At 47.8% G+C, this 25,717-nt stretch overlaps 3 protein-coding genes across 4 annotated transcripts; 2 read left to right on the top strand and 1 right to left on the bottom strand.

The window, feature by feature from the left end:
* The first annotated feature begins 2,574 nt into the window (after window positions 1–2,574).
* On the top strand, window positions 2,575–7,386 carry KCTD13 (potassium channel tetramerization domain containing 13). Its single transcript, XM_051989372.1, has 6 exons — window positions 2,575–2,989; window positions 4,303–4,472; window positions 5,523–5,612; window positions 5,697–5,749; window positions 5,961–6,156; window positions 6,500–7,386. The coding sequence occupies exons 1-6, from the start codon at window positions 2,713–2,715 to the stop codon at window positions 6,734–6,736; spliced, it is 1,023 nt and encodes a 340-aa protein (XP_051845332.1). The 5' UTR covers window positions 2,575–2,712; the 3' UTR covers window positions 6,737–7,386.
* On the bottom strand, window positions 6,967–9,610 carry ASPHD1 (aspartate beta-hydroxylase domain containing 1). The gene is made up of 3 exons (XM_051989378.1): window positions 8,432–9,610; window positions 8,191–8,304; window positions 6,967–8,068 (listed from the first exon to the last, which is right to left on the bottom strand). The coding sequence occupies exons 1-3, from the start codon at window positions 9,165–9,167 to the stop codon at window positions 7,959–7,961; spliced, it is 960 nt and encodes a 319-aa protein (XP_051845338.1). The 5' UTR covers window positions 9,168–9,610; the 3' UTR covers window positions 6,967–7,958.
* Window positions 9,611–10,707: 1,097 nt separating this feature from the next.
* On the top strand, window positions 10,708–25,228 carry SEZ6L2 (seizure related 6 homolog like 2). 2 transcript variants are annotated; one of them, XM_051989251.1, is made up of 18 exons: window positions 10,711–11,721; window positions 13,119–13,250; window positions 13,713–14,009; window positions 14,207–14,346; window positions 15,158–15,359; window positions 17,734–17,919; window positions 18,193–18,361; window positions 18,750–18,913; window positions 20,167–20,367; window positions 20,772–20,910; window positions 21,161–21,357; window positions 21,588–21,782; window positions 22,397–22,588; window positions 22,735–22,926; window positions 23,281–23,319; window positions 23,541–23,658; window positions 23,978–24,074; window positions 24,445–25,228. In XM_051989251.1, the coding sequence occupies exons 1-18, from the start codon at window positions 11,649–11,651 to the stop codon at window positions 24,472–24,474; spliced, it is 2,763 nt and encodes a 920-aa protein (XP_051845211.1). In that variant the 5' UTR covers window positions 10,711–11,648; the 3' UTR covers window positions 24,475–25,228. The 2 variants fall into 2 exon arrangements, with proteins under 2 accessions (XP_051845220.1, XP_051845211.1); XM_051989260.1 differs by lacking the exon at window positions 23,281–23,319 and having other exon boundaries at window positions 10,708–11,721.
* Window positions 25,229–25,717: the final 489 nt, after the last annotated feature.

Genomic DNA, 25,717 nt, shown 5'->3' on the forward strand with positions numbered 1-25,717 from the left:
CCTTTGACCCAGTGGTTCTCAAAGTGTAGTCCAAAAAATTGTTGGGGGTCTCTGAAACCCTTTCAGAGAGTCTACAAATTCAAATTATTTTTTATTTCTAATATAGTAAATAGCTATAAATATAACCCATGTGAACAAAAACTCTTTGAACAGATCCTCCATAGTTTTTTTTTTTTTTTTAGCAACATGAAGATACTGAGAACAAAAGTTTGAGAACCACTGCTTTGACCACTTATCAGCAATTGAAACATTATTAAGAAAATAGAGAGCACAGAAGGAAGTTCAGAAGGAAACACAGAAAAACAGGACAATTTTGAAAGTAACGTGTAGAATTTATTATATATACATATACATATATGTATATATATGTATTTTTAAAAAGTAGTCAGCATGAAATAGATTCATCATTTCATTCAGAATCATTTTGTGTTCTGCTGTGTGTGTATAGAAAGATTCTTTAGGGTGTTTAAGTTAATAATTTAAAAAAGTATACTTGCTACTCTCCCCTCTCCCCCAATCCTTTCTTCCTCTCCAATCTCAGTTCAAAGATTGCCTTAGAGGATGCATATTATTTAGAAACAATATTAACTATGGCTAAAAGGAGTTAGAGGTGGAGCTCAGGATGAAAAATTAAAGCTGTGGTCTTTTATTGCATTTTTCCAAACTATGGGGCAACAACTCTTTCAAGAGAGGCAGGAGGAAGTAGTTAAAATCATTGGGCACTTTGAAGTACAACTTTTATAAATGTTTGAAACTGAAAGCCTTTAAAATATCTGGCTATGAGTGAATAAAGGGTTCTGTGTATTAGACAAAAAGGAAACCTTTTTTCACTATTCTTTTTTTTTAAATTTATTAAAGCTTTTTATTTTTCAAAACATGTGTGGAAATTCTTCAATATTAGCCCTTGCAAAATCTTGTGTTCCAATTTCCCCCTCTTCCCTCACCCCCTTTCCTAGATGGCATGTAGTCCAATATATGTTAATATAGTAGAAATATATATTAAATCCCATATATGCATACATTATTAATATGCAATTATTTATACTATTATCTTGCTGTATAAGAAAAATCAAATCAAACCGGGGGGAAAAAAAAGAGAAACACAATAAAATGCAAGCAAACAATAACAAAAAAAGTGAAAATGCTATGTTGTGAACCACACTCAGTCCCCACAGTCTTCTCTCTGGAGGTAGTTAGCTCTTTTCATCATAAGATCATTGTAACTGGCCTCAATCATCTCATTATTGGAAAGATCCATGTCCATCAGAATTGATCATCATTTAATCTTGTTGCTGTGTATAATGATCTCCTGGTTCTGCTCATTTCACTTTGCATAAGCTCATGTAAGTCTCTCTATCTCTCTGAAATATCCTGTTGGTCATTTCTTACAGAATAATTATGTTTCCTAATATTCACATACTGTAACTTGTTTAGCCATTCCCCAACTGATGGGCATTCCCTCAGTTTCCAGTTTCTGGCCACTACAAAAAGGGCTGCCACAAAGATTTTTGCACAGGTGGGTGCCTTTCCCTCTTTTAAGATCTCTTTGGGATATAAGCCCAGTAGAAACACTGTTGTGTCAAAGGATATGCACAGTTTGGGAAGTTTGGGGGCATAGGAAACTTTTTTTTTCCCCTTCAAAATTTACTGGTTCTTAACATCTTATTTCTACGAGAGGTTTTTCTGATATGGCTATTGTAACAACAAAGTTGCCATCTTGCTTAATAGCAGCCATTAACTCAATGACATATAGTTTTGGAAAACTGCACCTAAAATAAGCCTATCTTCATATGAATAAATTATTATGCTTATTTAAAAAATCATAAATGTGAAATTTGGAAAGTTTAATCAATAAACAAGTATCTCAACCTGTGACCTTATATTTTGTTTTTATATTAATTTATTATAAAACATGTTATTTATTTTTTTCTTTATTTTTCTGGTCATATATGTATGTTAAAAATTAAAAAAAAACATTTCTTTATGAATCATGTTGGGAGAGAAAAATCAGAACAAAAGGGGAAAATCACTAGAAAAAAAAAACAAGAAAAAGAAAAAAATGAACAATATTTTTTATTTGAATAAAATACAAGCTAAGAAATTTATTTGAATAGTTTTTTTATTTAATGAAAAATGTGCCTTGGGGCACAACGAGTTATTTGCTTCGTTTTGGTTTTTAGCAGGGCATAGTTGCATTGAGAAAGCAAAGATGAAGAGTACCAGACCCTCCCCCACGGTCCCCGCGTGCCCCGACGCAACCTCCACCACTCAGGGCTCTAGGAATGCCAAGGGACTCAGGGGGCGCTCGAGAATCAAACCGCTCCGGCCGCCAGTGCGCATGTCTCCCTCTCTTCTTCCTCCTCTCCTCCTAGGGAAGTCGCAGTGCGTTTGCGTGGATTGGGTCAGCACCTAACTTCCGGGCAGCGTTGTCGAGATGGGGCAGCGAAGGGGTCCGGGAGCCGAATAGAGCCGAGTTGGGGCGGGGGGATAGCGGGGTGGGCGGGAGGGAGGGGTGGGGGCGGGGTAGGGGCGGGGGGGAGGCGGGGTGGGGGATTTGAAGGGCTCGCGGAGAGGGGCGGGGTCTGAGGACCAGGGTCAGAGGTTGCTGCTAGGACTGGAGTCTTGGTAGGGGGGGTGGCTCGGGGCCTGAGCGGGCTGGTTTTGCTGCTGCCTCCGCGGCCGCCGCCGCTCTCTCCAGCGGGAGTGGCCAGCATGTCAGCCGAGGCCACGGGCGCGGGGTCCCCGGCCGCCCCCTCTCCTGGGGGTCCCGAACCCCCGGGCCCGGCGCTGCCGTCCACGCCTCCCACTCCTGGTGCCGCGGGCGGGGGCGCCGCCTATGACCTCAAGCCGCTGAGTCCGAGTAGCAAGTACGTGAAGCTGAACGTGGGGGGCTCGCTCCACTACACTACGCTGCAGACCCTGACCAAGCAGGACACCATGCTCAAAGCTATGTTCAGTGGCCGCATGGAAGTGCTCACAGACTCCGAAGGTAGCCGGGCTTGGGGCCGGGGCAGGGCAGGACACCTGCGAGTCTGAAAGCTCCTCGGGGCACTCGGGGACGGAGCCTAGTCATCTTTTGTAGCTGCCCCTGACACCCCGCCCGTGAGAGATGCTCTCTAAAAAGCCGCGTGGGGTAGCGGTCACAAGAAATGGGTTTGGGATTCCCGGCTCTAACTTGTGTGATGTACAGGAAGTCACTTAGACCCTTGGTGCCTCAGTTTCCTCATTTGTACAATGTTAGACCTAGGTAGCCTCAGAATAATCTTTCTCTAAAAACTTCTAGTCTTTTAAATATCTATTGAATAGATGAATAGAGATTAGTGGCTAGCTTCAGCACCGTCAGAAATAAAAAATGCAAAGGTACTCAGAGTTTGCAAGTAACCTGTATCAAAAGGTGAGGCCTTCCTTTGGAGAAATAGACATCATTGTCGTCATTTTAAAATAATTGCCTAAGTTTTTCTCCAAGTATTGATGCTATATCTTTACGAAATTGCCCTCTAAGTAAAGGGCTGCCTTTTGGGGCCAGATAGGGAAATTGTTTCTACTGGAGAGACAGATGGCTAAATGTGTAGTGTTTCGCCTCTGGGAGGAAGGCAAAATTAAAGGCATGTCTGGTTCTAAACCCAGGATGGTGTAGGAACCATTGGCAATGCCTGCTTTTCTCAAGAGGCAGGGGTGAACACTTCACATCAAGAATGAAAGAAAAAGCAGCTGCTAGTAGATGTATTTGTTGGGGGTTGGAGTTGGAGGAGGGGAAAATTAGTATTGAATAAAGAATAAAAGCAGCTGTTCCATATGTTGCCAAGGGACAGGATTATGCTTTTGTTCCTATAGAAGCCAGTGACTTGGGAAGTGGGGGTGGTAGGCTTTACTGTGCACCTGATCCCACCAGAGGAAAAAGGGGAGGATACACATTGAAGGAGCATATTAAAAGCTGGGAAGTTTGGATAATTTTGTAGTCACAAAATCTTGTTGAAATAGGAAGATAAGTCAGTGGCTACCTCTGGTAACAGGAGAGAGAAAGAATATCCTAAATATTTTAACTTTTTAGGTTAGTTACTAACCTACATCAAAAAGTGAGGTTTATGGAGTTGAGTATAGTATGATCATTATTAACAAAAACTTAACAAGTCTTTTCTCCAAGTATTAATGGTCTAAAGACAATGATATATGCCCTCTAGAGAAAGGACAGTTCTTTTTTTTTGGGGGGGGGGGGAATTTGTTAGATATGGTAATAATTTAAAAACATAGAGAAAATTGAACGTTTCTCCCCTCCTCTTTGTGCTTCCTTCCCCCATTCAGGTTGGGTGCTGATTGATAGGAGTGGACGTCATTTTGGGACAATCCTGAACTACCTTCGGGATGGGTCAGTTCCTCTTCCAGAGGGCCCTCGGGAGCTGGGTGAGCTGTTGGGTGAGGCACGTTACTACTTGGTTCAGGGACTAGCTGAGGACTGCCAGTTAGCTCTACAGGTGAGATCACATGTTTTTCTACCTTTTTCTCTGTATATATTGACTTCTTGAGGGGCACAGAAAAAACACTTTTGTCTCCAGCCTATTTCTTCCCACACTATTCTATCCCTCATTTGCTTTTTAATCTCACATTATCTGAAGTAGTAACCAAGATGGAATGGGTACAATTGATGTGAGAGAATAAACTGAAGGGAGTGACATGTGAGTAAGGGAGCCTGGGGCCTTGTGGGCTTTTCTTTTAGGAACACTGTGTTCTCATTCAGGCTCCATGTCCACATTAGCTAGCTTTTTAATCTCTCTGGATCTGTTTCTTGTGAAATGAATAAATGGAACTGGTTCTAATATTTTGTCTAGTTCCAGCAAAAATAATTCACACTTATAAAATACTTTTAAGGACTATAAAGCATCATTACTCCCCATCCCCCCCTCACCAAATCCTGTGAAGTATAAAAATTGAGGAAACTGAGGCTCAGAAAAGTAAAATGATTTTGCTCTTGATCATACATCTAATGTCAGAACCAGAACATAAACTCTGGTCTACTGACTCCTAGTATCTTGTCTTTTCTAGTATGCCAATTACTTTGTGTGTCTTAGTGCTGTTTTAAAACACTTAAAATGGCACTAAGTTTGAGACATTTTTTATTTTTTATAGTGTGTTCAAAAATGTATATGTAACACAAAATAATTCCATAGAATAGTCAGGCTCAGTGTTTTCCTCCTTTGACAGATTAGGAAATATACTAAGAGGTAGGTAAAGTCCTTTGCACTAGTTCATTCAAAGCATGTGGCAGAACCAGAATTATATCCCAGTGTCCTTTCTATTGTATTATTTTGTTTTTCCTGCTCTGATTTAAGAAGAGCCTCTTCTGTACTATTGTGTTTCCTGATAGTTGTGGGGCTCTGAAAAGTGTTGTAGCCATGAGTGATAGTGAAAAGAGAAGTAGAGATGGCTGAATTTCTTACTTGATTCTTAAGTCCCAGTTCTTCTCACCCTTCTTCCCACTTCTTCTTCCCTGTCAAGCAATAACTAACTTCCTTTCTCTTTCTCAGCAAAAGAGCGAGAGTCTTTCCCCGCTCTGCCTTATCCCCATGGTGACATCTCCACGGGAGGAACAGCAGCTTTTGGCTAGCACCTCTAAGGTGAGACACCCGCAGATTGGGAAGGACTGGCTTTTTTGAACACAGTCTGATCCTTTTCTTCTGTCCTTTCTTTTTCCCCCTCAGCCAGTGGTGAAGCTGTTGCACAATCGAAGTAACAACAAATATTCCTACACCAGGTAAGGGGGAACCCTGGATTGGCCCCGCTCTTCAATTCTCCACCCCCCCCCCACCCCCCCCCGTCCTCTTCCTTAACAGGCTATAGACTTATTCCCCAAGTTCCTGTCTCCTTTCTAAATCCATTCCCAATAACCATAATTCTAACTTGGTCAGTTGGTTTTGGTGCTAGAATTTGACTGCCTTTTGCTATCCACCTCTCCAATCCCCTAGCACGTCGGATGACAACCTACTAAAGAACATTGAGCTATTCGACAAGCTGGCATTGCGCTTCCACGGGCGGTTGCTCTTTCTCAAAGATGTGCTAGGTGATGAGATCTGCTGCTGGTCTTTTTATGGACAGGGCCGAAAGATTGCCGAAGTCTGCTGTACCTCCATTGTCTATGCCACTGAGAAGAAGCAGACCAAGGTCAGAGATGAGCCTGGGATTTGAAGATGGGAGAGGTCTACTTTAGCATTCTTAGCTGTTAAGGAAGCAATGGAATGGGTATTTGTATGCTTATGGGAGGAAGAAACTGGGTGTATTGAAAATAAGGTAGTTGTAGAGGCTGCCACTTCTCTTTCTCTCTCTTCTCCTTTTCCCTCTTTCCTTCCACATCTTCCTCCCTCTACTCTCTCCATTCTTCTCTTTCCTTCCTTTTCTCTCTTAATTTCTCTTTCTTCCTACTCTTCCCTTCCCCACTTTTGATGAGACCAAAATGGCTCAAATATGGGGCAAGTGGTTGCCAACCTTGGCATCTACCTTTTTACAGGTAGAATTCCCAGAGGCAAGGATCTTTGAAGAAACATTGAATATTTTGATCTATGAGACACCCCGGGGGCCTGACCCTGCTCTCCTAGAGGCCACTGGGGGTGCTGCTGGAGGAGGTGGGGCTGGACGGGGAGAAGATGAAGATGGACGAGAGCATCGAGTCCGAAGGATCCACGTCAGACGACATATCACTCATGATGAACGACCCCATGGCCAACAGGCTGTCTTCAAAGATTGACCTTTTCACTCACCTTGCCCTCAAATTTGTTCTGCTCTCTTACTATTACCACCACCATAATGCTTCCACTCTCTCCTTTCCCATGACTTCTGCCCCGGCTTTGCTGGTCAAGTCGTGGGTTTCCTTTCTCCACTCAGTATTTCAGATTTATGATACGGTACATTTAGCTCCTTTTATCCTCCTTATTACTCCAAGACCATCCACAACATGGTACATTTCAAGGCATATAATACAGTGCTTCCCAAAATGTCACATTTATTAGATTCACCCTCTCCAAACCACTCAGATCTATTTTCTCCCACTTATTCTACCTTCTCCCTATCTCCAGTTCTTACATTCCACTGTCTTTGCATCCATCATAAGTACATTTCAGATCTTTGGTTCTATGTTTTCACTTCTTTTTAGTATGTATTATGTGCCAAAGTTTTTCTCATGACCTTAACCATCTGCTACATTCCAAGCCTACTTCTTTACTCCTTTATGTTTTACAACCAATTCACCTACAATCCTGTCCCTGGCCCTTGTTCCTTCTTGAATTGGTACAGAAGTGGCCTGTGGTCTTTCCAACCTGGCCTCCCCACCTACTTATTTCTTATTATTTATTTTAATTTTCTATTAAATTATTGAAATAAAGTTAAATTGCAAGGATAGACTTGGTTCCTGGAAGAGAGATTTTATCTTTGGCAGGCTGGAATTTGTTTTGTGGGGTATGATGAGAGAAGGCTGGGGAACTTCTGTGCAGGGTAGGTAAGTTTCACCTATTTGTAGAGTTGAAAGGAATCTTAGGTTATTTAGTCCAGCCCTGTCATTTCAGAGATGTAAGAACCTGAATTTCAGGTTGTTAAATGATTTGCTTAAAAACCAAATTTTAGTGGCAGGAGCAAGCCTAGAAACTGGGTTTTCTCACTTTAAATGTAGTATTCTTTGCTTTATATTATACTGCATCTAAAACTACCCAATCTCAGCTTTGTGTCCCTTTTACATATCATAGAAGGATGCTGCCAGGATTTAAAGAGTTTTGTAAATTTGTATTTTAGTTCTTGGAAATGCCACCTCCTAACTTCTGCATGCCCCATCAGTGACACCCATAACAGCACCAGAAGTGAGAGGCAAACCATGTCATACCACGCTGTCCAAGTCCAATGTGTTTGTGGTTCATGAATAGAAGATGGGGGGAGGGAGGGAGCTCTCTAGGGGGCATACTGGGACATCAAATTACCCTTCAAGGGTCAGGTGCAAAGACAAAATCAAGAGCTTGTCTCTCAGCCCCAGCAACATTGGGATGCCAGAGGTCAACAATGAAGACCACCCGAGGGCCATCTTCTGGAGAGCCTGGAGACAAAAAGGAAGCAGAGGATTATAATTGTTCGGGTTTCATTCTTAAATCCAGATTTGGCCAAACCCCACTTTAGACTCCAAAATCCCATATTTGCAGAACTCTGTGTCTTGGTTACCATTGTGAGCTGCAGTGTGCAGGAAAGAATCATCCACGAGCAGGCAATGTCCCTCAGACCAGCACTGGGGCTCACCCCCAACAACTAATTCACAACCAGGGGGAATCTTCAGGCCTGTTGGAGAAGGCCCAGGTAAAAATCAGAGGAGTCACCAAACTCAGAAATTCCTATCACTTCCCCAGATCTATAATCTTCCATTTTGCCCCAGGTTTGACCTAAACATCCTTAATTTACTACTTACCCAAGTGACAACGAACCCGAGCATTAGTGGGTCCACAGCGTCCCTCAAGTCTGGCTCCAGGCAGAAGAACAGAAAAACCAGCATTGCCAAAAGAATTGGCACTCACAAAGCTTCTCAGTCCTCTAAGAGCCCGATAAGCCCCTGGGCAGCGTCGGCAATTATTTGGCTGACACCGACCAGCCCTGTAGAGTAGGAACTGGTGGCAGCCAGGCGCCAAAGGAGAAGACCAACCCCGTGGTGGAGAAGATGTCCCTGAGAAATCCCAGCTCACAGTTCCAAAGTCCCGAAGAATGGCAGGGAAATTACTTTCTAGGAGTTCCACATCATGTCGCTGAGCATCCCGGGGCACAAATGGAGCAGAAGGAAGATCCGGCAAAAAGAGTAGAGCTGGGCGTTGGATTCCTGGACCTCCACCGAGGCTGCTGCTGCCCTGAGCTGCCCTCCTCACCCTCCCCATCCCAGCCCAGGAGTAACGCTGGGCATAGGCCCGAAGTCTCCTACTCACCAGGCCTTCTGCCCCAGGCCCTTCACCAGGCTCCCTGGTAATCCCTGACCCTTGACCTCCAGCCTCCGAACCTCTACCAGCTCCAGCACCCCCTCTGCTAGCACCCCCTACCCCAGGGATTGGGGTATCCTGTGAGCCCAATCGATAGCAGTACCAGAGGAAAAGGGAAGTGAGGGCCCCAAGGATCAGAGTGAGGGCTGGGCAGGCCAGGGGTAGTGGCCAAGGGGGCATGGTGGAAATGGAGTGGGGAGTCTAGTCAAAAGGCCCCAGGCATTCCCTAAATCTTTCCCTCCTCACCCTGCCCTACTGGCTCTTTCCTCTAACAACCTCAGATTTACCCTCCTAGGGCCTTACTCCATGCTGTCTTCCTCATTCTCCATCACCTTTCCTTCCTGGCCCCCTTTTTCTGGGGTTTTTGCCTCCACGATTCTGCTTCCACTTTTCAATTTCTCTCTTCTTCCATCAGCAGTTCCTGTCCCACCTCATCATGCAGCCCTCAGATCCTGAAGTGGATCCTAATCCTCTGCAGCAGCTTCCACCTTCCCTCCACAACCCTCTCCTTCCTTTCCTCTCTTCTTCTGTCCCTCTCCACCTCCTCGTCTCTCCTTTTCCCCTCCCCTTAACTCCGCTCTATCCCTTCTATTCTCCTCTCCTCTCTCCCCCTCCTTTCCCACTCACCCTGACGTCATCTTCCCCCCTTCCCTCCCCCGCACCCATCATTTCAGGCCCACCCCAGAATCAGCCGCATCTCGGGGATACTCGCGTCAGGAAGGGAAAGAGCAGAGGGAAGGGGGCAAGGCAAGGAGGGGAGAGGGAGCTTTTGTAATCCGGGGTTGGAGGCAGGGGAGGGATGACCCCTGAAGGCTTGGAAAGCAAGACTGACAGAGCTGGACTCCCCTCCTTGGCTGGATGTCAAGTCGGGCTCTGAGGTGGCTGCGTTGGAGTCCGGCCGGCCCGCAATGCGAAAAGGGGGAGGGAGGGGCGGGGCATGGAGCCAATGGTTAGGGAAGAGTGGAGAGACCAACAGATTGGTGGGGCGAGGGCGGCAGTGACAACCCGCGGGAGGCAATCAAGTCAGCAGCTTCCAGGGGCAGAGCCACCTCAGTCTGTCTCTAGGTGACTCTTCTCCCTCCCAGCACCAGTCTACGCTTCCCGCAAGACAGTCACTGGAACGCCTGTGATTGCCGGCGAGAGGCGAAGGTGGAGGCTGCCCCAGCCAATCAGCTTTGAAAGCCGGGGCTCTGGAGCTGAGGGGCGGAGCCGAGGACGAGCGCTGTCCTTGGGTCGGTGGTGCTGAAAGAGGCCTGCGCCCCGGAGCCCGTTAAAACCCTTCTTGGGAAGAGTGCAATGAAGCAGCGGGAACAGTTCTAGAAAGCAGAGAAGAGGGTGGGCAAGAGAAGCGCTGTATAAGCTTGGGACAAGATACACTCCAGACTGAAGCTAGTTTGAAGGATTCTGCGGAAAGGATTCCCTGAGGAAATCAAGAAGGGACATTTTAGACATTAGACCCTCTCCCACTTCGTCCTCCCGTTTGAAAGCCAGTGTAGTACTTCTGGGGTGGGGGAAGGGTGGATAGGAGAGCAAATTCCCTCTGATGCTGGGAGGCAAATTCACCCTACATGGTTGAGGAAAGGGAGGGAGATGTAAATCCGGGTGCAGAGTTGGGGGTGTCTTGGGAAACAGAAGGAAATGCAGCTGCGTTGCGGCTTACAGATCTGGGAAGAAAGCGATTAAAATTCCAGATGTACTGGGAGGATATCCTGGAGGGCGGGGGGCACTAATTAGAGATGTAACCGGATTGAGGCTTTCCTTTTTCTCTCACCAGTGGATTAAGGAGTGCGGATGTACGGTGGGGGAATTAACATAACTCGGTGCCCGCCTTCATACAGTGCACCCTCCCTCCTCTGGTCTCCTTCCTACGTCGGCTCTCCCCCCACATACCCACGCAGCAGGTCCCTCCCCTCGCCCGGCCCCAGGATCTGACGTGGGCTTCGACACCTTTCTCAGCTTCTCCCTCTCGCAGCCTCAGCTCTCGAGCTGCACCCCCCCACCCCGCATCTCCCTCCCCCAGGACCCAACGACCCTCTCTCCTCTTTCCCCATAAAACCCTTCTAGAATCCTTTAGATACTCCTCCCTAGCCTTCATTCTTTCCACCTCCTACCCCAAGCTACAATTCCAATCTCTACCCTGCACCCCAACAACCTGGCATCTAATCGAGGCCGAAAACAGGCGTCAGGGGTAGAGTGGAACCCAGGCGTCCCTGGATCTCTGAGAGAGCCTGGTCTGATTTAGCACTCCCCCACTGAGCCCCACCCCCTGCAGCCGCAGCCGCGCCCCCTTTTCCTCTCCCCCCCCCATCCACGGGAACAGAGAGGACAGAGGTGTCCGGGCAAGAGAGAGGACCCGGGCATTCAAGGAGGCAAGAAAGCTAAGAATCTTCGGTTCCCAGTCTTTTTCCCATATATTCTTCAACACACACACACACACCTCAGCCTTTCGCCTCCTGTCGAGCCCTGGATTTTCTTCCTTAAAAGGAAGCAGTAGTAGACGGGAGCAGAATAGGCAAGAAGAGCAAGAAGACTAGCTCTTCAGCTCCTGGGAAGGGAAGAATTAGGGGAATAACCAAGAAGCTGAGTAAAGACGACTAGTTCTTCAGCCCCTGGGAGGACAGGGATTGGGGTGCGGGAGAGGGATTTGGGGATCAGGGTGTCATGGGGACCCCCGGAGCCGGGCTCCTGCCCCCACCGCTGCTGTTGCTGCTGTTCAGCTGTCCCTGGACTTGCGGTAAGAAAATATGGGTTTGCATGTAAGAGATGAGGGAATTGTACCCCCCGAATGTGAAGGGGGCAGGGCATTCAGTGTATGCTGCAAAGAGAAGCCTTGGGGATGCTGCCTCCTCCTACAGCCCCCATTCTCTGCACGTCTGGCCTTCGGCTTTCTCAGAGCTGATAGAGGAAGGGGGAGGGGCGCTGCAGTGGCGAAAGGGGAGAGGGATGGGATCTAGGGTTTTACCACTGGCACTCAAGAGTTCCCCCAAGTCCAGTCCCTGGGGCTGTTGGATAAGAGGAAGAATGGAAGGACAAGGGGATCAGTAGGGGTTAAATCCAGGAAATAGAAATGGGGGGAGGTAGTTCCTATGGTGCTGAAAGACAAGGATCTAAGGCAGAGAGGCAGGTGAGGAGAGGAGAGAAAGGGGGTATATTACAGGATATATACTTAATCTTTGACATATGGCTAAAGGCAGATGGACATCTAAGTAAGGACGGATCCCTAGCAAAACAACTACCCACACAGACCTACACACAGGCACATGGACATATTTGGTTTTTGACTACATAAAGAGGCCCAGAGATCTAGAAAAGCAGAGTCCCAGGGAAAACCAGAAAGCAATATGTATGTAGAGAGAGACAGTAGGCACTACAGAGAGACAGAAACTCAGAGAAATACAGTAGACCCAAAAAGAGATTATGGATGCCACAGGGATAGAGGATAAAGGCACTACAGAAATAGACATAAAGTTGGGGGGGACCCCAACACAAAACAGCAGATGATACAGAGAGACCTGGAGAGAGTTGGTAGGTGCTAAAAAAAAGGGGGGGGCAGAAACCATTAGAGAGCTATTAGGAGAGAGAGAGAGAGAGAGAGAGAGAGAGAGAGAGAGAGAGAGAGAGAGAGAGAGAGAGAGAGAGAGAGAGAGAGAGAGAAAGAGAGAGAGAGAAACAGCAGGCACTACAGAGACGGTTACTCAAAGATGTGGGCAAAAGAGAGACAACAGCCCAAAAATACTGACAGATACCAACATAGGCACCTGAGAGGGAGCTCTGCCACTCCTGGCAGAGCTAGTGAGATGATGGAATCAAAACCTTAGCCTACAAACCAGTAGCTGTCCATGTTTTGTCAAAAGTACATGGAAAGTATTCATTTCCTTTTCCTATATCTAAATAGTTGAAGAAACAGAATGGAAGGAAATTTAATTACTTATTTCCAAGCATCTTAACTCCCTATCCCAAGTTCTATTCTCTAGAGTAGAAAAGACCAGAACTAGAGGTTATGACTTGAACTGATAGTGATTAAAAATTGAGACGCTTGTGGAAGTATAGGAAACAATATAGGAGAAGCACAAATGTGGAAGAAAGAAGAGGTAATCAATTCTCTCAGACTCACGGGACATTTCCTTCTAGGTGTGCCCTTAATGGAGGAAGAGAGTCTGGCTGGGGAAAGCAGTGAGTCTCCCACAATTCCACCAGCTGCACTGGCTGAGCTGCTACATGGAGCACTACTAAGGAGGGGACCAGAGATGGGGGACATCCCTGGTAAGACTCAAACCAAGGCAGTTTGAAAACATGGGAGCAAAGACAGAGATGGGAAGACAGAAAATAATCTAAAGGAAAGTTAATAGAGACAAATATTTAGAAGCACATAGGATGGGAGGCTTAAGAGAATAATGTGGAAGAACACTGGGAAGATGGAATATAAGAGTTGGAAGTGTAAGCACAATCTAGGCTTTACCTCATTGTCTATTATGGGAGGAAGGGGCTAGAAATAGTTTTCTCTTGGCCATGTCCTCATCCTAATCAGCCTGAGCTTGACCTGAATTTTTCTGGGTGGATGGAGGGATTCTTTTGGGAGAATCTCAGCTTAGTGCGGGAGGGCTGTAAGGATGGAGGCCCAAATCCTTTCATTTTCCAGTCTAGAACAATCCTTTCTGTCCCAAAGACTACTTGTCCTCAGATTCCTTACTTTAGACTTTCCTTCTCTTCACCCTGCTGTCTCAGGATCCTTTCTGGTCCCCACACTAGCTGCTGATACAGAAGACCAGACTCTTGCCCCCCCCTCCCCGCCTTGGGTCACAGAACCAGGAACAGGACCCCTGACAACAGCTGTGACTCCTAAGGGAGCAAGGGGGGTTGGGCCTACTGCACCTGAGCTACTGACTCCACCTCCTGGAACCACAGCTCCACCCCCCCCAGGGCCTGCCTCTCCAGGCCCACCTCTTGGGTCTGAGGGAGGAGAGGAAGAGACCACAACTACCCTCATTACCACAACCACAGTCACCACAGTGACAAGCCCAGGTAATACACAATGTGGACAGGAGGAGGCTGGGTCCAAACGGATGAATAGTGATGTATATAGAAGAGAGGAGAATGTATTGTATTTAAGGATAGAATAGTAAGAATGATTAGGAAGTGTGAATTTGGGGGAGGGGAAATGAGGACACTTGAATTGTCATGGGAACTCCATGACCCTGTGGATTTTTTTTTTTTTTTAGTTTTATGTAACAACAATGTCTCAGAAGGTGAAGGTTATGTAGAATCTCCAGAATTTGGGCGTTCAGCTGCACCCACTCTAGGACCTCTCGACTGCACTTACAGCATCTCTGTCTATCCTGGCTATGGCATTGAAATTCAGGTACTTAGGACTTCATTCTTATCACTAGAAAAGGATTCTTCCCTTTCCCTGCAATAGTGGTAGTAGTAGGGAAGATGTTGAAAGAGCCCTGTCCTAGGAATTATACCTTGTGGAACTTCAGAGTAAACCTAAGATCCTATCTACTCCAATCTTCTCACTATTCAAATGAAGACCTTGATGTCCCGGAAGAGAGACTTGCCCAGAATCATATTGTTGATAAAGGGTAGAGCCAAGATGAGAACCCAGTTCTGATTCTCCCTCCAGAGTCCCTTCTACTCTATCATGCTAATTGGGGTTCTGGTCCTGACTCTTCCATCATCTACCTGTGTGACCTTGGGGAAGTCACTTGACGTATCTGCCAAATGAGAAGACTGCACTAGACAATAAGAGTAACTCACATGTATATAGTATTTTCTGGTTTACAAATTGCTTTTCTCACAACAACATGAAGTTGTACAACAATAATCAGAAAGGGTCAGTGACTTGCTTCCTATCACAGGATTCCCAGATGATGTTACTTGGGGCACTACAGAATCGTATTAGGTAGATGACATGGAAGCCCTTCTTACACTGATTGAGCTGTATGAAGCTGCATTTCCCCCTTGTTATGAGCCAAGACTCAAACATGGGCCTTCTGCTTTTAAGTTCAGTTCTCTTAATACTATTTTTCCAAAGTTCATCCAGTTCTAACATATAATTTTATTATTGTTTGAAAAAGTATAGATCTACTTCAGAAGGGCTAGGCAGGATCAAAGATTTCTGAGTACTCCTTATCTTCCTTCTAGCCTGGTCTCTTGCTTTTATTTTCCAGGTACAGTCTCTCAACCTGTCTCGAGAAGAAGGACTGCTTGTGTTGGCTGTGGGTGGTGCACCAGCCCCAGCAACCCAGCTCCTGGCCAATGCCTCCCTACTGGGGGAGGGTCAAGTCCTTCGGAGCCCAACTAACAGGCTGCTTCTGCATTTCCGGAGTCCCCGGACCCCTCGAGGTGGTGGCTTCAGGATCCACTACCAGGGTGAGAAGCATTAAGATCCTGAAATAGGCCTGTGTTCAAGTGGACAGATGGTGTAGCCATGCAGGGACCACTTGGAGTGCCTCTGGGCACATCTCCAAGATGACTGATAGTAAGAGGCAGTAGGATGGAGCAACATCCATGATAGTGAGGGATGGGCGTGGTCACCCTTGGGCTGAATGGTCACTCTTCTGTGCTCCTAGCTGAGGGCACTTAGCACAATATTGGGCTCACATTGACTAGGCTCCCTGGAATCTCCCAAAGACCAATTGGGGCTGGATAGGTTCAAAAAGGATATTTGTGCATATATGTGTAAATACATATATAAACATGCTCATTATGCCTATATTTACATATACAAGGATTTTAAGTATACAGTGTACACATACAGGATCCATGTATCCATGTACATATGTTTGTGCTTATTCCATTATATTTAAACATGCACACTTTCCCAGAATCCAAGCCTGTTACTTCCATCACAATTCTCTCCTATTCTCCAAGCAAGAGAATGAGATCCCTCGGGTTAATGGAGCCTCCATGATTGGTTTGACATGTTGAGATGCCCCCTAAAATGTGAATTATGTTGATTCCTCAAAAACCTCATGGATTAGGAAAGTAAAGCTCATGCCAGGGTCGTGAATCTCTTGGTGTCCCTACCACTGTAATTCTCTCCATGAACTCACAGGGACATAAGTGCAAAGGTGCAGCAAGGAAGACTGACTGCCAGGCTCTCTGAGGGAAGGTATATGTGGGAATGGGGCGACCTAGATAGTGCGGTGGATACTTACTGGCTATGTGACCCTGGGCACGTCACTTAACTGTTTGCCTCAGTTTCCTCATTTATAAAATGAGTTGGAAAAGAAAATGGCAAACCATTCCAATATCTTCGCCAAGAAAACCCCAAATGCAGTCGTGGAAGAGTCAGATATAACTGAGTAACGATATGTGGGAACAGCCTTAGGTACATCTGATGGGTTAAAAGGACCATCCTAGACTTTGAGACTGTTGTGTAGCACTGTAGGTTGGAGTGGAACTGAAGGATGGATTTTGAGAGGATATTTTGGCCTCAGGAAATAGTGGTGGAGCCATCCTCTGAACTCAGACCATCTTGTCTGACTTGGGAGTCAGTGCTCATTTTGCTGAACCATGAGGCCTTTTGGAGACATGGTCCCTGCTTCTGGAGCCTTAGAAGAGTGATGGCAGAAATAGCACAAAGCAATCAGAGAACAATACAAGACTATACATGGTCATGTGTGGGCTCCAACACTGGTGGGAGAGCTCGGGGATCAATTTAACCCAACACACATTTGTTAAACACCTGATATATACAGGGAACCTGTGTTGGACATCAAATATATAGAGGTTAACTAGTTCCTTTATTATATGTGTATATATATAATTTACTCTTCTGTGAGATATTACAGAAAAGAAAATGAGGCACAGAGATTAAATGCTTCGCAAACGATCACTCGGGGGTCAGACTTGACTGTGGACTCTTTTGTGAATTAATGTCTCATTTATTGTAGTTCCAATTTGTGTCAAGAAATTTGCCTTCTTCACCTAATTGCCATCACCCTAGGTTATATTTATATGGTACTTTAAAGTTTGCAATGCCCTTTACAAATATCTTATTTGATCCTCACAAAAGGTGAATTAGGTTCCCAACTATAGTTGGGGAAACTGAGGCACAGAAGAGGAAATTAGGCAGAGAGGTAGATGGGGAAACCGAGGCAAAGAGATTAAATGACTTGCTCAGGGGCACACAGCCAATATCTTAAATAGTATCAGAATTCTGGGGCAGCTAAATGGCACAGTGGATAGAGCACCAGCCCTGAAGTCAGGAGGATCTGAGTTCAAATCTGACCTCAGACACTTAACACTTCCTAGCTGTGTGTTCTTAGCAATTGCCTCAGAAAAAAAAAAAATCAAAACTCAGATCTGACTCCAGACCCAGTGTTCTCTCCATTGTGTCACCTAGTTGCCTATAGGCTTAGAATGTTAAAAATGGGAAGGATCATCAGAGATCTTACCCCTCATTTTACCAAACAGAAGTCTGATAGTAAAAATACCTTACCAGAGTTTGAACTCTTAAGTATTCACTCACTCCAGTAATCTTTCCATGCCGCCTTTTATATATTTTATTCAGTTGATGTTACTCTACTCTGCGCTTGATTTGATGTAATTTTTTAGCATTGTCCCTAGGAAAGTTTGTAACAGTGCTGGGTTGACTACTTCACTTAGGCACCCCCAAGGTAAGATGTAATGGTTGGCAGGAGGAAGCCAAGTGAAGCCAGAGGTTTAAGGGAAGAGCCAAGAGTGTTGAGCCTGAGGCTGAAAGGAACAGCCCGTCCTGGTTTCTCCCGTATTCTCTTAGCCTACCTCCTGAGCTGCGGCTTTCCTCCCCGGCCACCTCATGGAGACGTGAGTGTCACAGACCTGCACCCCGGAGGCACTGCCACCTTCCACTGTGACTCGGGTTACCAGCTGCAAGGGGAAGACACCCTCGTTTGTCTGAATGCCACCCGACCAGCCTGGAGTGGGGAGCCTCCGGCCTGCCTTGGTGAGCGGCAGGAGAGCCGGCATTCCTGGGTTAGGGAGAAGGGAAGGGGGGATGGATGGGAGAATTTTCTTATGCTCAGAGAATTGCTGTCTGGGAAAAAGCACTCAAGTCCCTGTAAGTGAGCCTGGGTGAGAAGTCCAGGGCTTTGGGAATGTGATGGGTGCAGGGTCTCAAAGAACAGAAGCCACCTTGCAGGTCTGGGAAGAACAAAAGTTAAGAGAGGAGGATTTCTTGCCTGGGCAATAAACTTCTTTGATTCCTCTTTCCCTTAAGCTGCCTGTGGAGGTTCCATCCACAATGCTACTCTTGGCCGGATTGTCTCCCCTGAACCTGGAGGGGCTGTAGGGCCCAACCTTACCTGTCGGTGGGTCATTGAGGCAGCTGAAGGACGGAGACTGCACCTGCACTTTGAAAGGGTCTCACTGGATGAGGACAATGATAGGTGAGGGGACTGTGGAAGAGAAAGTTCTCACCTGAAGGTGGAGAGACTATAGTCCCTCACTCTATAAGGGGGAAGGAGGGTTCTTGAGAAGGTTCTCACTGAAAAGGGGGCTCCAGGGAAGAAAGTTCTTATCCCACAGGGGGAAGGAGACACAAAAAAGGGAGAAGGCCCTCACTCTAAGACATGGGGAGGGATGTGGGGAAGAAGGCTATTGTCCCATGGAGGGAAAGTAGGGGGGGAAGGAGGGGGATAGAGAGATAGAGGGAAAGAGATTCTCAACCTCTGTGAGGGAGTGATAAGGGAGAAAACTAAGTGGCCTGCAGGGATGAGGCTCTGGAGATGAATCTTCTTATGCCTGGTGGCCCTGATCACCTCCTCCCATCCCCAGACTGGTGGTCCGATCTGGGGGTGGTCCCCTCTCCCCACTGATCTACGACTCAGACATGGATGATGTCCCAGAGAGAGGACTGATCAGCGATGCCCAATCCCTCTATGTGGAACTGCTTTCTGAGACACCAGCCAACCCCTTGCTACTAAGCCTCCGATATGAGGGTAACAAGCCCCCAAAGAGGGCCCCAAAACTGGGGCCAGTATCCTTCAAAAGATAGCTCATCCTTCTTAAACTCAAACTCCATTTGTTTTGTCATTCATTGCATGATTAGGGACTAAGAACCAGAAACCCTATAAGCTCTCAAAATTCAACCCTACACATCTAGAGAAGCCTTCCAATTCTACCCTCCCTGAACTTCCCACACCCTACAGAATTTCTCAAACTCTCATATCCCGAACCTTATAGACCCTGAACATCTTAAACCCAAGACTCAGAAGGCTCTCTTTAAATCTAGTGAGCACCCAAGCAATAGCTCCCCAAACTTCATAAATCCACTTTCCCTTTCTTATATGTGCACTCTCTCATATCAAACTCCTCTTCTCTTTCCTCAGCCTGGACTCGTCAGGCATTTGTGATGGAAGGGATAAAGGGGTCATGCTGCTGGAAACTGAAGAGGGCATTATGGGAATCTGCCTAATCTGAACTTTTCTGCAGCCCCTAAATCCTACAGACCCACCCCTAGGATCTGTAGGCTTAAGGCCCATTCTTACAAACATCTTTTGCCTTTTCTTCCCCTGCAAACTTTAAATGTATTGCCCACAGTAAAATTGGTTTGAAAATGGGTGGCAAGCGTGGAAAAGAGAAAGCAGTGGTCATATCTCCATTCAGGAAGGTTAGAGTTAGGGAAGACAGACTGACTTCTTTAATCAAGAGTGTGAAGCTGTTAGAATGATGAAGCCATTGCTAATTAACTGGGTTATCTCACCTCTGAGCCCCATTTCCTCATCTGTAAAGTGAAAGATTGATAGATATCATCTGAAAACCTTATAGTCCTCCCATGCTAAGAGTCTAAATGGGGAGAGGGGATGGGAAGGAATCATGCACTGTCTTTCAAATATGACTATGAATAACTTTTGGATTATTTGTTTTAGATTATCGATAATTTCATGAACTTCCATCAGCAGGAATAATCAAGAGGTTATTGTTGGGTTTTGTTTTGGTCCAGACCAATGATTTCACTGGCATAGGGAATTTTCATTCAGTCTTAAGTTTGGGGACACAAAGATTAAATAATTTATTTTTAGTCAAACCATCAGTATGTCAGAGGCCCCCTACCAATTTTGCAGTCTCCCAGGATGAAGTTTGTTAGGAAGAGATGAAGAGGGGGTGAAGAAGCCGCAGAAGGGTGGGGAATGGGAAGGACCAAGGTTTCGGAGGGCTTTGCTGAGTCCCTTGACTGCTGTTTATTCTCCAGCCTTCGAGGAAGATCGTTGCTTTGCTCCATTCCTGGCTCACGGCAACGTCACCTCCACGGATCCCCAGTTCCGTCCCGGAGCACTGGCTACCTTCTCCTGCCTCCCAGGATATGCCCTGGAACCCCCTGGTCCTCCAAGTGCCATTGAGTGTATCGACCCCTCTGATCCCCACTGGAACGACACTGAGCCGGCCTGCAAAGGTGAGTCCCCTTCCTAGAGGAGGGCAGCGTGTACCTGGATTCTGTGTTCTTAATCCTCTCGTACAATGTTATTAAATGTCGAAGATCAGGAACAATCCCCCTTACAAATGGAGATCCCTCGTCCCCCCCTCAGCACTTTGTCCCCATAAAGGCCAATGTGGAATTGTAGGAGAGTGAACTTTCTCCCAGTCCTGGAACGGGACCCTAACCCGGTCCTCGCAGAGAGCCTGAGGGCTGAGCCTGCCGCCAGACCTTGGCCCCTTGGAGGCCTTCCCTCGTTACTGTGACCTTGGGCAGGGTTTTCTCTCAGATGAGAGTTGGACTAGAGGATCCCTAAGACATTTCAGGCTCTAAATGTGATCTTCCTGCTGTCCCTTCTTGTGCCCCCCCCTTCCCCCGGCCAGCTATGTGTGGGGGGGAGCTGTCCGAGTCGGCCGGTGTGGTCCTCTCTCCGGACTGGCCGCAGAGCTACAGCCCGGGGCAGGACTGCGTGTGGGGCCTTCACGTCCAGGAGGAAAAGCGCATCTTGCTCCAAGTAGAAATGTAGGCACGGGGGGGGTAGGAGAGGGAGGGAGGACGGTGAGTGGGGGCAGGGAGGAGGGATGGGTCTGGGGCCCAAGGACTCTGCCGAGGCTGGACCTCCCCCCGAGGGGAGGGGAGCATCACTGGGCCCAGGGGGTGCTAAGGGGTGGAGGTGGGTGCTTTCCCAGACTCGGCCTGCAAGGCTGCGGACGGGGAGGGACTTGGGGCAGCGCTGGGGGCCGTGATTTAGTTCCCGTTTGCGTCCCTGCAGCCTGAACGTTAGGGGAGGGGATATGTTGACCCTGTTTGATGGAGATAGCCCCAGTGCCCGGGTATTAGCCCAGCTTCGCGGGCCCCAGCCTCGCCGCCGCCTTCTCTCCTCTGGCCCAGACCTCACCTTGCAGTTCCAGGCACCAGCTGGGCCCCCTAACCCTGGCTTGGGTCAGGGCTTCGTGTTGCATTTCAAAGGTAATTGGGCACAGAGATCAGGAGGGGGCAACGCAAGCCCCCGTTGGGGAGGAACCTAATCCTGGCCACATCTCAGGAGAGGGCTCCTTAAGGCTCATCTTCACAGGGAGCCTTCACCCAACCAAAGCCCTAAGAGAGGCAGCCCAAACCTGGCGGGAGGTCCCCAGGACTGAGCATCCCCGGCGCAGCTCCGGATTCTCAACCCCGGGCCTCTCTCTCCCCCTCTCTAGAAGTGCCTCGGAACGACACCTGCCCAGAACTGCCCCCTCCCGAGTGGGGCTGGAGGACGGCGTCCCATGGAGACTTGATCCGGGGAACGGTTCTCACTTATCAGTGTGAGCCTGGCTACGAACTGCTCGGCTCAGACATCCTCACCTGTCAGTGGGACCTGTCCTGGAGTGCCGCGCCCCCAGCCTGCCAGAAGAGTGAGCCCCGATCCTGCTCCTTCCCTAGGCCCTGCTCTCCTCTCCCCCCCCCCCGGGCTCGGGGTCCCCCCCCAAGCTTTCTCTAGCTCATTCTTCCAGGCTCGGACAGGGGAGAGGGGAGAAGAGGGGAGAGTGAAAGTCGCTCCCTGGCCCCAACTCCCCTCTAGCCTGTTTGGAATAGATTTGTCAGAACAAGAAGTATCATCTGGCCCAACTTCATTTGCCAAGAGAACATGGTAACACTGAGCAAGTCCCCTCACTCTGTGGGCCTCCCTTATTCCCCTGTCTAGGGGAGGCGACCTGAGCCAAGGGATTCCCAGTGCCTTTGACCTCCAGGACTGATTAGACACCAGGGCTTCCTTTCTAGGCTGATGGTTTTGTTCCACTTAAACCTCTTCGGATGTTGTGAACAAAGCCTTTTGCAGTCGGTAACATGCTGTACTAACACTATACTGTGGAAACCCCCCATTTCTGAAGCTGATCAGAAACAATAGGCTCTTGACCCTTCCCTTGACCCAATTTCCGCTAGTGCTGGATGCTGGGTAGCGGCTGTTCAGGATGCTAGTTGATGGAAGCATCCCCCATGCCTCTTACCTTGCATTCTCTCCTCCCAGTCATGACCTGTGCAGACCCTGGAGAGATTAGTAATGGGCACAGGACAGCTTCTGATGCGGGCTTCCCCATTGGCTCCCACATTCAGTATCGATGTCTACCTGGCTACAGTCTAGAGGGGGCAGCCGTCCTCACCTGCTACAACCGGGACACAGGCACCCCCAAGTGGAGCGACCGTGTCCCCAAGTGTGTCCGTGAGTCCCCGGTCCTGGCTGGGGGTAGAGGGGCCTGCCAGGGTGGGAGGGAGAAGGAATGACGTCCCAAACTTGGGTTGAAAAGCAAATTGTGGAGAGGTGATGGGAATAGGCAGTGACTAGGCCCTGGCTTCTGCACCCTCCAGTGAAGTACGAGCCATGCCTGAACCCCGGTGTCCCAGAGAATGGCTACCAGACCCTCTACAAGCATCACTACCAGGCTGGGGAGTCTCTCCGGTTCTTCTGCTATGAGGGCTTTGAACTGATTGGGGAGGTCACCATCACCTGCCTCCCGGGACACCCCTCTCAATGGACCAGCCAGCCCCCACTCTGCAAAGGTACTTGGAAGAGAAAAGGGAAGGGCTTTATGGGGCTTGCAAGGGCCAGGAGGGGGACTCAACTTGGATCAGCTCCTAGCTTCTGAAAAGTAGGAGCAAGGACCTGGAGGTCAGGGGTCCTCGGTGGAGATGGGGCTTGGGGAGGCAGGGTCACTGATCCTTAGGAACAAAAAGGAAACAGGATAAGGCTCACTTCAGGAGTTGTAAAAAAAATGTTTTGGAGAAGAGAACAAAGGAAATACAGATTTAGGATTTGGGTAGATTGGACCAGAGAGGAGGTTCTCCTGCCTGGCCTGGCCTCCTGCCCTCCCCCCTCACTGGCTCAGACCCCACTCCCCCCTCCTCTCCCTGCAGTGGCCTATGAGGAGCTACTGGACGACCGAAAACTGGAAGGTCAGTGAGGGATGAGGGGGAGAGCCAGGGCCCAGTTGGGGCAGGATGCCTGGGTTTGGGGAGGGGAACAGACTCTCTGAGGGAAGAATCAGGGGCTGGGGTTACAGGCCAACTGGGTTCTTTGAGGGAACTGAAGGCTAAAGGGCAAAGCTCTTGTTCCCTTGAAAGAGCCCAAGGCAAGCAGCAGGATGCTAAAATTCACCGTCTTCTCCTCCCTGCAGTGACACAGACCACAGATCCTTCTCGGCAAATGGAAGGTGGAAATCTAGCCTTGGCCATCCTGCTGCCCCTGGGCCTTGTCATCTTACTCATTGGGGGTGTTTATCTCTACTACACCAAGTGAGCACTCTTGGTTTTTGGAGGAGAGTGGGTGGGCCTGGGCTGTTCGCAAGATGGATGCCAATGGAGGTCAGGCCCAGGGTTCCAAGTTCTGACTGGGTCTCCCTCAATCTGTCCTGAAGAGATTAGCTCTCTGGTTGGTTCTGGGCTCTATCTAGGTTCCATCTAGGCTGTGCAGATTATAGTCTTGGGAAATCTTGGAGGTAGGTAGTGGGTCTTTGGTGTTTTGAGACATGGGGGAGGGAAAGATAAATTATAAATGATAAAAGATGGCAGATAAAGGCATTTGACCAACGTTTTCTTGCCTCCTCTCTCCCAGGCTACAAGGAAAATCTCTATTTGGCTTTTCTGGATCTCACTCCTACAGCCCTATCACTGTGGAGTCTGATTTTAGCAACCCACTCTATGAAGCTGGGGTGAGCAAAAACCTTCATCCAGTTCTGCTCCTTGGGGTTTATAATCTGGGTTCTGCCCTCATGGCCCCATAAATCCCAGTCCTAATCCTACTAGAGAGCCTGTTTGAAAGATTCCCCATAAATCTTCCTTATTCCTCCCCCATCTCTCATTTCCCCTCTCAGAGACTGCCAACTTCTCTCTTCATTAACCCAGTGGCTCAGCAGCCAACAAAATCCTCCACACTCTGTCCTAACTCCCCTTAGTGCAGCTGCACCATACCCAAGTCCCTACCTCAAGAATCTCCTGGGACCACCAGATGGTGAATAGCATCCCTCTTGCCCTGCCTCCTACCCCCAACAAGCTGACAGATGACATTATCTCTGTCCTCAGGATACGAGAGAGTATGAAGTCTCCATCTAAGCACCAATGGAAGGAGCAGAACTTTTGGATGTCCCTTCCTGACCCCTCCCCCCAGACCAACCTGGGAAGGGGGGAAGAAGAACTGGATCCTCCATTCCCAGCTCTCAACATCTCATGCTTCTCCCTTCTCCTTGTAAATACCCTAAGACCCCATTAAGGACAATAAATACCCTGAAGATCCTCTGGTAAAAATAAGCCAGCATCCTGCCTCCCAAGTCATCCTTTTTCTCTGTTGCCAAATGCAGGGGGTCCTTCTTTTGCCTCCTATACCCATAATCTGGCTCCCCAGCCCTAAAATACAGGGTTGTCCCTTGGTTACTTAGCATTGGGGCCAATCATAAGGGGAGAGGGGTAATATATCTTAGTCCAGGTCCTAACCAACTTGTCCCTGTGGCTACCACAGGGATCAGTCTTAGAGGGCTCGACATCTTTTTCCTTATTCTCTGGTGGCTCTCATTGCTTACCAGTTCCCTGGCCACACATGTTCCTGTCCTACCAGCACTATCCATTCTTGGATTTTCCTTTTGCTCTCCCCTACCCACTGCTCCTTCAGGCCAAGAGCTCTCGGCAGCCCCTTTTTGCCCAATAGCCTCAGTCTTTTGGCTAGGCAGAGTAAGAGTAGGGTGGGCTAGGGAAATGACCCCTAACCCCTGCAGTCCCTTCCTCCCTTCAGGTTCCCCCAGTTCTACCCTTTATCCCTTCTGGCTTCTGGATTTTTGTTTTCAAGCAATAAACAGAAAATCACCATTTGTAACTGGGCCCAGTATTATGGTGGGGGCAGCTTATAAGTGGGAAGAGGGAGCAGAAGAGTTTGTTGGGGGAATGGCAAAACAAGACCATACTTTCTACTCTTATGGAAGCTGAGTAGGTTCAGCTGAGGCTTGGAGCAAATACTCTCTGAATGCTTAACTGAAGATCTAATGGCAACAGCCCTTCAGAGAGAAATAAGAGCTAAGAGAATGAAAAGGGAATTTCCAGATCTTCCAATTTCACCACATATTGTACAGCTGAGGAAAAAAAAAAGAGGCCTAGAAAGGGAAAAGTGATTTCTACAAGGCCACTAACAAGAGCAGAGAAACAAGGTCCCCCAATTCCCCAAATCCATTCCACCATAACGACTTTTGAGGAGAGCCAGGAACTCCTCTTATCCTCAGAGCTCAGTGCTCTATGTCCAGCCCTCAGTTGACTATGTTAGTAAATGAAGGAGATTCTGGGAGAGAATACAAAATAATAGATAATTCAA

The sequence above is a fragment of the Antechinus flavipes genome, chromosome 1, assembly GCF_016432865.1.
Source record: "Antechinus flavipes isolate AdamAnt ecotype Samford, QLD, Australia chromosome 1, AdamAnt_v2, whole genome shotgun sequence".
Classification (NCBI taxonomy): domain Eukaryota; kingdom Metazoa; phylum Chordata; class Mammalia; order Dasyuromorphia; family Dasyuridae; genus Antechinus; species Antechinus flavipes.